The sequence below is a fragment of the Nuphar pumila genome, chromosome 7 (genome assembly GCF_984573655.1).
Source record: "Nuphar pumila chromosome 7, dmNupPumi1.hap1.1, whole genome shotgun sequence".
Taxonomy (NCBI): domain Eukaryota; kingdom Viridiplantae; phylum Streptophyta; class Magnoliopsida; order Nymphaeales; family Nymphaeaceae; genus Nuphar; species Nuphar pumila.
In genome coordinates, this window is record NC_143255.1 from 129,700,004 (window position 1) to 129,714,240 (window position 14,237).

At 37.0% G+C, this 14,237-nt stretch overlaps 1 protein-coding gene across 2 annotated transcripts in view; it reads left to right on the forward strand.

Moving 5' to 3' along the window:
• Window positions 1–218: 218 nt before the first annotated feature.
• The window catches only part of LOC149833512 (protein MEI2-like 4), a 39,398-nt gene continuing 25,379 nt past the window's right edge, over window positions 219–14,237 (forward strand). For both annotated transcript variants that reach the window (XM_090015173.1, XM_090015174.1), the window contains exons 1-6: window positions 219–806; window positions 1,433–1,650; window positions 1,818–1,863; window positions 10,727–11,065; window positions 11,303–11,745; window positions 11,844–12,002. In XM_090015173.1, the coding sequence (XP_089871299.1) occupies window positions 1,507–1,650; window positions 1,818–1,863; window positions 10,727–11,065; window positions 11,303–11,745; window positions 11,844–12,002 (1,131 nt within the window). In that variant the 5' untranslated portion in view covers window positions 219–806; window positions 1,433–1,506. The remainder of the gene's footprint in view (window positions 807–1,432; window positions 1,651–1,817; window positions 1,864–10,726; window positions 11,066–11,302; window positions 11,746–11,843; window positions 12,003–14,237) is intronic.

Sequence of the window (14,237 nt, forward strand, 5' to 3'; positions counted from 1 at the left end):
TCGAGACGGAGAAGACTTCGCGCGGTAAATTGAGGTAAAAAAAGAAAGGTAAAAACTACAAAAGAGAGATTTGGATAGGGACAAGTAATTCCGTCCGGTTCGAATCGGACAGGGTTAAGGTGACCGGTAGACCCGCCGAGAAGTCTGACAAGTTGACCGGCCATCGCCAGTTAAACGGTGCTGACGTTTTTTGCTCTCTCTCTCATCTTCGTCTTTCCAGGAGAAAGTTTGGTTCGGACGTTTATCCTTAAAAAGCCCGGTTCTTCTCTCCCTCTCTTTTCTCTTTTGCGTAGTTTAGAGAGAGAAAGAGGGAGAGAAGGAGAGGGCGTCGCGGGGCCGCGGGAGCGAGGGTTTGAGAGGGAGAGTTTTCCGGCAGATCGATCGATCCTCCTTGCCTTCGTTCCCCGGGAAATTGCAGGGTTTTCCGGCCGATCGCTCGCGGCTCCGGCAGTCGCCATCGTCGCCTCGCTGGTAGTCCACTGCGACAGGGATAAAGAGGGGGAGCTAAGCTAGGGTTTGCTTTTTCCCTTAATTTGATTTTTTTAAGGGGGCGAGATATTCGCATTTTCCTTCTGATGAGGGGAAAAGGTGGTGCCTTGGTGGTTCTTCACGGCACAGATGCCGAGGTTTCGTAAGTCCCTTGCCTTATGCCGTAATCCATTCGAAATCCGAATTTTGGGTTTAAAAGAGCGGGTTTGCCCTCGTTGCTGCGTGCCACACGGACGAGACGGAGTTTTCCGGCGACCGGAGGGAGGGATCGCCGTCTGAAAGGCTTCTTGGATCTCTGGAACTTCCGATCTCCTGAGGTATCTCTCCATTTTACTCTTCTTTCTTTGTTTTCTCGGCCGGTTTCTCATTATTGGACAGGATTGTGGATGATCATTGGGTTTTCGGCCTACATTAGGCGTTTTAGGAAGGGGTATTCATTTTTCCCGACTGTTTTCGGGATTGAAATTTGCTGTTTTTTTTGCATTTATCTCTTGCTGGTCGTGATCAGTATCGCAGTTTTGGCTTATTTTCTCGTTGTTGATCCTCAATTTTGTCAAGTTTAGTTATTTTTTTTATTTTCCTGGAAAGGGAATCCTCTCATTCCCGAGTTATCTGACTGTCTTCTTTTGAAAAGTTCGCTTCGGGAGGCAGTTTCATTAATGATTCACTTTTTGAATTTCGCGTTTTTATTAAAGGAAGTCAACTGTCGCGCCTGTCTTGTCTTAGGTGTTTCTGTGTAAAGTTTTTGTTGATATCTAGCAGCAGGTTGACGTGATCGGTGTTCGATCGTCTGTGAATCGATTCTGTTGTAATGTTGTACATAAATTTGTGATTTTGGTGCTTGATCTTGAAAAGTTTGGTTTGTTTTTGAGATTCTGATCTGATTTTGTCTTCATGGACCATGATTTTTTTGCTGATCATAAATATTATGTGTTCCTTGAAGGTTGAAAGCATTGGATCAAAAGATTGAAGAAAGGGTTATTTTGAGGCTTAGTTTCGGATTTTTACAAATGCAGAATGCCATCTGAAGTCAGCGAGTGGAATTTATTTCTGAATCATTGCGATTCTAAGCAAAAAATGGAGCAAAAGACTACATCATCTCCATTTGTTTCGTCCAAGCCATCGTCCTTCTTTTCTGCAGAAATCCACTTTCCAGCAGAGGTATGCTTATCTTGGAGTTATTTTTGAAATTCTTTTCGTTTCTGGATAATGAAAAGCTGGTTTTGGTTAATCAAAAATTTTAGTTTTCAACAAGATGCCTGCCTCTGCCTTGTACCCTATATCACTTTTTTCCTGGATAAAAGAAGTTGATTTAATTGATTGTGCAGAGACAAGTTGGTTTCTGGAAGCATGAGCCAGTAGCTGATCTCCGTGGTGAGTGTACTTGATTTTGTATGAGTTTTCTCAGTTTGTTTATAGGAAGACTTGCTTTTTTATACTTGTATGGGAATTGGGCTTTATCATTTAATTTCAGGTTTATGGTTTCTTCGTTTAATGATACAGGGAGTATACGGGTTTATGGTTTCTTCATTTAATTTCAGGGCTTTATCTGTTTCCTGCATTGCTGAAACAGCTAGTTCTATGAACTTATATGCATCTAAAATACTCGAAATTAGGTACAGGGAGTATTAATGATCTGCAGAGGTTCACTCTTTTTCAATATGATTTACCTTGATGCGGCCACAACACTGATAGCTAATATGTTCCTCTGAGGTTCTTGCTCTGTATCTTTGTGGAGTGAAGGTACTAGAACAGAAAAGTCGGGGTGGATGCCCTGGTCAAAAAGGAGAAAAACATATCAGGATTTTCTTTGGGAATGGCTCATAATGGGGAGGAGCAATTGCTTGAAAAAGTATGCTATCATCTTTGGAATGACATGAGATAAGACCACAACTCTGGGATGAAATTCATTATTAAGTTCAAAATGAAGAGACTAAATGGGACAACAAAATGCAACGATGTCAGCTCCTTGACGATGTGCTAACCTCTAAAGGACAACAAACACACACGGACACACTTATATATTGTCAGGTGGTTTAGCATATCCATGATAGCTTGTTAACCTACTGGCTACTGCTTGATGATAACTTGGCTAACAACCAGATAAGTGCTCTAGTTAGTGTAAATTAGTGAGTAACAAGCGGGCATCAAAACCTTATTTGATGATGTGAGGTTGCAGAGGCAGAATAGTGGAGCATTTTGCACATGTTCAAAATTAGAGATAGAGATGATGAGGATGATTAAGTATGGGGATTACAAATTCTATATCATCACTAGATATGAGTAACTAGGTGAAAAAATAGCATTAGCAGCAGAAGTAATCTGTCTTATATTTATACCAATGCACCTTATATTTCACAGGGGACAGCCTGCCAGGGTTGCTTGCAGAAATTATACGTACATTGATGAGTTTTAAATAGTGGATGCGTAACTGAATAAAGAAGCCTTCTAATTATAAGGCACATCTGGTCATCATTCATGAGGCCATAAATCCTTCTTTTATTGATACGGTTGTGGTGAAAATTGTTATAGAGCTTTGATAATTCTTCAATGGCCAAAAAATACCAGCATTCCTGGTTTCTAATTATGATTGATCTATGATTTTTAGCAAAGGTGTTCAAATATAATGATTTTTCTCTTAATAATTGGTCTATTTCCAAGCATTATGCATGATGTGAACATTTCTACTGGTTCCTTGGGTTACTGGAAAAATCAGGAAATTTTGTTGGTCCTGTCAATTGTTTGCAGTTTGAACCATGGTATGTTCTTACCTAGTTGCAAGTTACAACACTAGAGTGAACATTGGTTGACAACAACCAATAATAAGTAGTAACAATTGTCAGAAACAGGTCTAGATTTTAGGTTTATATTGAAGCTGGGTCAGGAGATGCAAGACACAGGAGAATGGGCCAGTTCCTAGTCATACCTGGTTCCGACTAGGATGCTTTGGAATAATCAGTCCCTCTTCCTTCTGACTTGAACATCTTTGAATTAAACATCCTCTTTGGAGTTAGAGTCTTTCCAATAGGAAATTTTCCTTAAGTATTTGAGAATTTGACCACAGGATGATCTGTGTGTGTGTGCATGGACATGCGTGTATGCTTCCTACTTTCCATAACAAATTTGTATTCAGGTGCATATTTCAACAAAAGAAAGTCAGATACTTATCTTTTCAATAGATATCAAACTTAAAGAGAGCTCAACCTTTTGGACAGATGGCTCTTCTAGTTACTTGTGGGAGGCTGGGAGCAGTAAGTGTTAAAATGTAAACTGTAATATATATATATATATATATTATTTAATATTATTATATTTTCTTTTATTATTTTCTTTTTCTATTTTTCTTTATTTTCTTTTTTAGCATCTAGTTCAATAGAAACTAGATATTTGATCCAGTCAAGTTCCTGTTGGAACTTGACTGTGCAAATAGCTATTGGACTGTAGTCCAACATCTATAATAAGAGACGTTGGACTACAGTCCAACGTCTCTTTTGGAGAGCTCAAAATGAGCTCTCCTCTCTCTTCCACTTTTTTGTATATATAGGGGTGAACCCCTTCAATGTAAATTACTATGCTTCTTAAGCATTTTGTTCATGAATAAAGTATTATTTATTTTTCAAGTGTTCTTCCTTTTATACCCTTTCAAGGGTCATGCTTGTAGTGTCTCCAATAGACACTTGTTTGTGAGTTATTCGTGCATTTGTTGAAGACCACCATTTCATTACATGGTATCAAAGCTACGAAATCCTTAGATCTTGAAGTGCTTCTGCCTCGATTTCCGTGCCACATTTACAAAAGGTGTTTCATCACCTTGTTCTTGGCTCAAGAAGATTTGTTTGAAGAAAGGCGAACTTGTGCTACAAAAAATTTTGGTTTTGTATCCTCTCTTATTCCCTTGTCTACTCTTTTTCTTTTCTTTTTATTTTTTTTTTCTCTCTCTCCTCCTATTTATTCCTCTCTTACCCTTGTAAAAGATGGATGACAATGATAAGATCACCATCATTCCTATGAAGCTAAATGATATTAACTATGTAATGTGAGCTTCGATTATGAAGCACCACATTTGGGGAAAAGGTTTATGGGGTATAGTGGATGGTTCCGATTTGGAACCTAAACTATCTCTTACCAAGAAAAAAGGGTGATAAAGAGGTTCCTCTAACGGAAGAAGAGAAGAGTAAGGCGTTAGCCACTTATGAAAAGAAATGGAAAGAGTGGAGGATAGGGCATGCAAAAATTATGTCATGGCTCATCAATAACATAGACATTAAAAAATGCTCTAGTCTAGCTAAGTTTGAGCATGCCGATAAGGCTTGGGAATACCTCAAAAACATGTATTCCCTTAAAGATATTGCACATGTATGCAATTTACAAGACAAAGTTCGGACAATGACTCAAAAAGATAAAACTATTCGAGAATATTATAATGAGTTGTCCGAACTTTGGGAAGAGTTGACTCTTCTTGAGCCCAAATGGCATTGTGCCGAAGATATCGAGCTTCGCCAAAAGCAACTCGATATGGAACATTTCTATCAATTTGTGAATGGTCTAAGGCCGGAGTTTGAATCCACCAAATCAGCCCTATTACATCGTGGAAAAATTCCTTCTATTGTTGATACTATAGAAGAGCTCACTATGGAAGAAAATAGATTTAGAAAAAGTACTCCAAAAGTTGATGATGACTCAGTTTTAGCTGTATCTAGACCGGGGAATCATACTCGTACTTACAAGCCGCCTCATTTTGGAAGGCAAAACAACGACTTTGATAAAAGAAAAGTTATTTGTCATCATTGTCATGAACCGGGGCACTATAGGCCTCAATGCCCAAAGTTAAAAAGAAGAGAAGAAAAAAGAGTTGCATCTGTTGAATCCGAGTCAAAAGATCAAGATGCACATGTGTCTATGGCTCAACTGATGGAAATCCTTCAACCTCTTCTCAAAGGGGTATCCTCCTCAACCGAAGCCTCAACTGGAGCGACAGTTGCATCTTTCTTCGGTCCAGGTAACTTTCCTTGGCTTTTAGATTCTGGTGCTTCTTTTCACATGACCCCAAATGTTAATAGTCTATCCGAATGTCTTAAAAATAACTCAAGTGTGTCAAAGGTTTTTACAACCGATGACACATCTCTTGAAGTAAAAGGAATAGGATGTTTTGAAAATCTTCAAAAATCAAATTTTTTTTTTATCCCAGAAGTTAGATATATCCCTAAACTTAATTTAAATCTCTTATCTGTCTCGCAAATATCTAATTATGGATGTAATATATCCTTCTCTTCTCATGCTTGTTGGGTACAGGATCGCCAATCAGGGAAGCTGATTGGGGAAGGCCATAGAGAAGGAGGACTCTATTACATGGACTTTTTGGAATTACCCAAGAATGCATTTTGTTATAATATTCATAAATTAGAATTGGATTTATGGCACAAAAGACTTGACCATCCTCATATGTCTAAAATTCAATATTTTCCAAGTTTGGAAAAATTTTGTAATTCTGAAATTTTTTCTTGTAAAGACTGCATTCTTGGCAAAATGAAAAGGTTACCATTTCTTAGTAGAACTTTTGTTTCCTCACGACCACTTGAGTTAATACATTCGGATGTTTGGGGCCCCGCACCAGTTATTTTCAAAGGTGGTTATACATATTATGTCATTTTTGTTGATGACTTTTCTAGACATACTTGGATTTATTTTCTTAAACATAAATCTGATGTCTTTGCTAACTTCCAAATATTTCATAAAATGGTTAAAAATAAGTTTCAAAATGATATTTCCGTTTTTCGCACTGATTCAGGGGGAGAGTTTATGTCCAACGAATTCAAAGATTATCTCAATTTACATGGTATTACACATCAAAGATCATGTCCACACACTCCACAACAGAATGGCCTAGCCGAACACAAACATCGACACATTATGGAAACTACTAGGACATTGCTAATTGCAAATCAAGTTCCAAAAAGTTTTTGGGCTGAAGCGGTCCTAACTGCCACCTACCTCATTAATAGGATGCCATCTTCCTCGTTAAAGAATACAACTCCAATAGAAAAGCTTGTTAATTTAACTCCAGATTATTCTAGATTAAGAGTCCTTGGATGCAAATGTTTTGTTTTCACCAACAAAAATGACAAACTCTCTCCTCGTGCAATCCCATGTGCCTTTTTAGGATATGCTGATAATAAAAAAGGCTACAGGTGTTTCGATTTTCAAAATGACAAATTATATGTGTCAATAAATGTATCTTTTTTGGAAAAAGAAAGCTTCTTTGAATTTGAAAAATCCAAGGATGCCACTGAATACTCGTTTTTAATTGATCCAACTTCAAAATCCAATGAATGTGATGTTGGATGTGACCTTGACAATGATCAAAGTCCTATTTTGTTGAAAATGATGATAATGAATAGCAAATCCATAGGGATGTTAGTCTACAATATTCAAGACGTAGAGAGCAAAATCTTCCATGTGCATTACAAAAATACTCTGAAGTCTCACCTAGAAGAACATCTAGAATCTCTAGACCTCCAAAAAAATTTGTGTCTTATGAATCTTTTTCACTCACGTATAGGGCCGCCATTACATTAATACAATCATATGTTGAACCATCATCCTATTCTTAAGCCAAAAATCATATAGAATGGATAGAAGCCATGAAAATAGAATTGGATGCACTAGAAAAAGCCAATACTTGGACGATCCAAGATATCCCTCCAGGTAAGAAACCTATAGGCTGTAGGTGGGTATACAAAGTCAAAACCAAAAGTGATGGGACCCTAGAAAGATATAAGGCTCGTTTAGTAGCAAAAGGATATGCCCAAGAGTATGACATCGATTATGAAGAAACATTTGCTCCTGTGGCACGTATGACCACTGTTAGAACTTTAATAGCCTTGGCCTCCATTAGAACATGGCCTATCTTTCAATTAGATGTCAAAAATGCTTTCCTGAATGAGAATCTCGTTGAAGAAGTATACATGGAAGCCCCACCTGGTATTAGTATCCCTAAGGGTAAAACTCTTCGTCTAGAAAAAGCTCTTTATGGTCTTAAACAGGCTCCAAAAGCCTGGTATGACCGATTTAGTCATGTTATGCTTGATATTGGTTTTCAACCTTGTTTAACTGACACTGCTTTGTTTGTTAAGAAATCTGATGCAGGCATCATTATTCTTCTTCTCTATGTGGATGATATGATCATCACCGGAGGCGACAAACAGGGAGTTGCAAATATCAAATCTCTTCTTAAAACTCACTTTGAAATGACTGACTTAGGTTTATTAAGATATTTTTTAGGCATTGAAGTTGCTTATTCCCCTCGGGGGTATTTGATATCTCAATCTAAATTTGCTCTTTATATTGTTTTTCAGGTCTGGAATTATAGATGATAAGAAAGTAGACACTCCAGAAGTTGTCAATGTTAAAATGAAAATTGATGATGGGAGAACTTCTTGATGATCCTACTCCTTATAGACAGCTTGTTGGAGCTCTTTCTTATCTTTCCATTACTAGGCCAGATATAACTCATGCGGTTCATACAGTCAGTCAGTTTCAGCATGCTCCCACCTCCGTGCATATGGGAGCAATTTTGCGTATTATTAGATACTTAAAATTCTCTCTTTCACGAGGACTCTTCTTGTCTGCTTCATCTTCATTAAATTTAATTGCATATACTGATGCTGACTGGGGAGGTGATCCCAATAATAGACATTCAACTACTGGTTTTTGTATGTTCCTAGGTGAAGCCTTAATTTCGTGGAGGTGCAAGAAGCAGCAGAAAGTCTCTCTTTCCTCCACCGAAGCTGAATACAGAGCCATGACAACCATCACTATGGAGGTTGTTTGGCTCGGACGATTGCTAGCGGATATGGGAGCTAAAGCAACGCAAACTTCAAAGATGTGCTGTGACAACAAAAATGCGATCTACATTGCAAGCAACCAGACATTCCATGAGCGCACTTAACACATTGAGATGGACTGTCACTATGTCAGAGAGGAATACTTACATGGAACTATTGATCTGCCATATGTTACATCAGAATATCAATTAGCAGACTTCTTCACCAAGCCTCTCGCTGCTCCAAGATTTCACTTCCTCTTAGACAAACTTTCGCTCATTGTACCGTAAGTTTGAGGGGGAGTGTTAAAATGTAAACTGTAATATATATATATATATATATTATTTAATATTATTATATTTTCTTTTATTATTTTCTTTTTCTATTTTTCTTTATTTTCTTTTTTAGCATCTAGTTCAATAGAAACTAGATATTTGATCCAGTCAAGTTCCTGTTGGAACTTGACTATGCAAATAGCTATTGGACTGTAGTCCAACATCTATAATAAGAGACGTTGGACTACAGTCCAACGTCTCTTTTGGAGAGCTCAAAATGAGCTCTCCTCTCTCTTCCACTTTTTTGTATATATAGGGGTGAACCCCTTCAATGTAAATTACTATGCTTCTTAAGCATTTTGTTCATGAATAAAATATTATTTATTTTTCAAGTGTTCTTCCTTTTATACCCTTTCAAGGGTCATGCTTGTAGTGTCTCCAATAGACACTTGTTTGTGAGTTATTCGTGCATTTGTTGAAGACCACCATTTCATTACAGTAAGAGCCCCCATAGGTTTCATTAGTAAATGCAGGCAAATTGGTAGCCAATACCCTGATTAGTTGGCCATCATCAAACTGGATTACCTTCCAAATTAATCGCCATACTTGCAATGCCTAAGTATAAACATGATGTGGTCACTCTCAGTCATGACTTGAATAGTTTTATCAGTGAATTTGCATATGGTTCACTGGTTGATATTTTAATTTCATCTATTACTGGCTATTTGTTTAAATTGCCAGTGGTCTCAATTGATAATTTATCACTTGGTGGCCCACTGCAGGCCTGCTCACATGGTTAGGGTGATGCATGGTTTTCCATGTGTGCACCCATGTTAAATCACTGGGAGCACTAGTCCTCATAGGTTTCCAGTCCACCCTAAAATGGTCTGACACCCTGACAGGTTTCCTCACACACACACACACACACACACACACACACACACACACACATATATATATATATATATATATATAGAGAGAGAGAGAGAGAGAGAGAGAGAGAGAGAGAGAGATCACTTAGTGGTCTAAGCAATTGTTTCTCGTCTATTTCTCTTGGGGTGAGAGAGAGATCACTTAGTGGTCTAAGCAATTGTTTCTCATCTATTTCTCTTGGGGTTTCTTCTCTCAGGATTATGATAAAAGAATGTATAGTATATGGCCAATTTCCTCAAAGTACAAGGTTGATGACTTGATGCCAATTGAAATTCTGCCAAATTGAAGAATTTTCGGACTGAAATGTGGAATTCAAGATGCATTTGAGATCTAATACATGTATAAGTTCTTTATATTCTCTAAGGCACGATTGGCACTTGATTTTTCTAGTTATATCTGTGGATTAACAATCTTGAATTGGCATCACCAATTATGTTGTGATCTGTGTTTGTCTTAATCATCATCAACCCTTCTGCCATCTGTACATAAAATGGTTTTGCAAGCCCCTTTCTCCATTCATTCTAATCTAATGCTAAACCGAGATGATCATTTGTTTAAAACTGCAGGGCTTTGGTGTCGCCTTAGGATGTTAAAGCCAAGGTTGTTAAATGCGATGAGGCGAAGCGAGGCGTTGAGCCTGCGCTTCGCCTCTGAGGTGTACGCCTCTCACAACCAAGTCTTGCAGTTCTTGCTGTTTTGGTTAATATAAATGGATGTCTAAACACGTGGGTCCTTTGTTTAAATACCACTTTTCTGAAATCTATTGACTTAACATGTTTCAACTGTTTGGGGTGTGGCCTTTCATATAATAAAAGTTACCTGAATAATCAGATATTTACCTTAGGCGCATCACTGCAACGCCTCAGTACCTTCAGCGTGCGCTTCGCCTCTGAAGCGTACGCTTCAGGTACTGAGGCGTACGCTTCAGGTACTGAGGCGTACGCCTCTCACAACACTGGTTAAAGCCATGATTCTTTGTAAATTTTTATTCGGAAAAACCTTTTTTACTCTTATATTTGTCTGCTATTATGTTTACAGTGAATTTACTATACAACAACACAGTTATTTTTGGTGCATGTTCAGTTGTCATATTTGAAGAATTTGATGGAAAACAACGTTTTGGAGTGAATTTTTTTGTTTTTTAGTTATTTCTATTTTTATCTTGCTATATTTACCTAACATGAAGCTATGTTCGTCTGAATGTAGGAATTGATGATATATCACTAATTTTGACCAAAAATGCTGTCGCTTCTGCACCTCTTGAGAGATTTGGACTTACTGGAGCACAGACATTAGACTGTTTAGAAAATCCTGTCAAAGAGCAGAAAGTCAAGCCTATCCTTGAAACAAATGCTATTGGCTGTGAAAGATCTGCTATCTTGTCAAGTGCTGCTTGGAGAATTATGGACCAGGACTTAGGTACCCAAAGAAATGTCTGCCTAAAGCCTGCACCTTTATGCATGGAAGGAAAAACTAACATGAACAAGTCTCAGTATGAGAATGGGCTCTTCTCCAGCTCTTTGTCAGAGACATTTGAAAAGAATTGTGAGTAATATTTACTGCCTCTAATTGATGCAATTTTCATCTCGAACACTTCTTTATTAGAAATTCACAATTTTTTGTCATTAGGTGATGTTTGTTCTTTGTGGATAACCTGATATCTGTTAGTTCCAACTAACTTGTTTTTGCTGCTTTCCGTTGTCCATTACAGAGATCACAATATCTGAATGTCACACATTATGTTTTTCTTCTAAACTACACTTTTCTTTTTAAATCTTGCAGTAAAACTATCATCTCGCGATGATGCATTTAGCCACTCTATCGATACTGCTATCTCCCATTTTGAGGAAGATGAGTTTTTGGAGTCCCTTGAAGAGATGGAGGCACAAACTATTGGAAATCTCCTCCCTGATGATGATGAACTGTTTTCTGGAGTTATTGATGAGATTGATTGTATTGCTCAAACCAATAACAGTGATGAGATGGAGGATTTTGATCTATTTAGCAGTGTAGGTGGGATGGAATTAGAAGCTGATGACGGACTGAGTTGCTATGGGGGAAGTAGGAGTCCTGATCTTGTTACTAGTATTCCAAACGGTCAGCAGGTAGGATCAAATGGGTCGTTTGCTGGAGAACATCCTTATGGCGAGCATCCTTCTCGAACATTATTTGTAAGGAACATTAACAGCAATGTAGAAGATGCTGAATTACGGGCTCTGTTTGAGGTATTTGTGCTTTTCTTCTGCATGGATTTTCATGTGGCTTTGGCTTCTGCCTACTTGGTGGTGATTGAATTTTGTGATTGACATGTATTTGTTCTCAGCAATATGGAGATATTCGTGCACTTTATACTGCATGCAAGCATCGTGGATTTGTTATGATTTCTTATTATGATTTAAGATCAGCATGTAATGCTTTGAGAGCACTTCAAAACAAACCATTAAGGCGTCGGAAGCTTGACATACATTTTTCTATTCCAAAGGTATATTTGTGAAGTTAAGTCTTGCTTCTTTTCTTCTGTTTTCTGGCTGTTTTGATTTTTTATAAAGTTCACCTCTTTAGCAACATCATTGAAATATTTATTTCTTTTGATATAAATTATTCTTTATTTGATATTCTAGATCTCAAGTGATTTTTTTTGCACTTTATTACTATTGTATTACATTGTTTTGATGTATGGTGGCGTTTGATTTTTAAAACCAAGGTTGCCAAAGAAGGAAATATAATTGAGAATTGAAAGCAAAGGTAAGAAATGAGGGGTTTGTAAGTATTTATGAAATGCAGTAGACAACAATGACAAGTAACAAAGGGAGTTACAAAGCATAAATCAAGAGGCATAGTTGTACTATATGATGCTATTAGTTAAAGCTGCAAATAAGTGAAGAAGAAGGAGAGCGAGAGAAATGTAGAAGGAATGAAGAGGTGATGTGAAGTTGGAATCCTTGGCCTCAAGTGCACTCAATATTGTTAAAATATATGTATGTATATATATACTCATGTATATATATACATATTCATATATTCTCATGTATTGTAATAGTTAATGCCATATAGGGGTATTTTGGTCTTTTCATTTGTAATAATAATTGTTTATTAGAAACAATTATTAATGTATTTTTAATATTCTTTATTTTTTTTCTTTTTGTATCAGAGCTAAGTTCCGTAAAGCCAATGAGGCATGATTCTTTATGAAGGGTATGTATACCCAAAAAGACCTTGCAAGGCAATTTTTTTTTCAAGAAAAAATACGTACCATCAACAAGGGGACTTGAATGTCCGTGATTACTTTATTACTCTTGGTCCTTTATAGGATGAGTTATCCATTCTTGAACCCAAGTGGGTTGTTAGTGAGGATGTTGAGCTAAGAAGAGAACAAATGAAAAAAAAACATTTTTTTCAATTTTTGCATGGGCTTAGGCCTGAATTTGAACAAGTAAAATCTTATCTCCTCCATCGATCTAAACCTCTTTCTTTGGAAGATGTCGTTGCCGAAATATGCCAAGAAAAAACTCGTCTTGGTATGATTAATAGAGGAGATGAAGTGTTGGCCATTTCTAAACTTGGCAATCATGTGAAATCCTACAAGCCTCCACACTTTGAGATGCAAACTAGCTATAATAGTAACTATAAAAAGGCCATTTGCCATCATTGCCATGAACTGGGTCACATAAGACCTAATTACCCCAAGTTGAATGACTTTCCAAAGAACAAGGTGGCTTCTGTTGAAGAATTCATACCAAAGAAGGATGAACTAAGTAAGAGAAGACTCTTTTTTACTTGCTCAAATATCGGAGGCACTTCAACAATTACTCAAATCTCCGTTTATATCGGGTGTCGCGATAGCCTCATCTTTTCCTCCAGGAATATCTTCTTGGATCTTTGATTCGAGAGCCTACTTTCATATGACATCTCATGAGAATGGTCTATTCGATTTATGTACTAACTCAAAAATTACTTATATTTCCAATGCCGATGAAACATCTTTGCAAATTAAAAGTATTGGAACCTTAGATTCTTTTCAAAAATTTTGTGTACCAAAAGTTAGGGTTGTTCCACAGCTAAATTTAAATCTCTTTTCTGTTTCTCAAATTTTTGATCATGGGTGTGAAATCTCCTTTTCATCTAAGGGTTGCTACGTGCAGGATCTTTGGTCCGAGAAGCAGATTGGGCAAGGCCATAAGAAGGATGATCTCTACTTTATAAATTATCTAAATCTTCCTCCAAATTATTTTTGTAATTATGTCTAAGATAAGGATATTGAAATTTGACATAAAAGACTTGGACATCCAAGCTACTCAACGATGTATCCTATTTCTTTTAGGGAAAAATTTTGTAATGAGAAAGATTTAATTTGCAAAGATTGTATATTTGAAAAGATGAAATCCATCCCTTTTCCGAATAAAACTTTTGTCTTTAAGAGACTTTTTGGATTAGTGCATTCAGATGTTTGGGGACCTTCTCCCGTCATATCAAAAGGGGTTACTTTTATCGATGATTTCACTAGATATGTGTGTATCTACTTCCTTAACTTCAAATCCGATGTGTTATGATTGTCAAAAATCAATTTCAAAACAATATTTCTATTCTTAGATCTGATTCAGGTGGTGAATACTTATCAAATGAGTTTCTCAAAATTCTTTGTCATGTCTTAGAACTCCCCAACAAAATAGATTAGCCAAAAGAAAACATAGACATATTATAAAAATCACTAGGACTA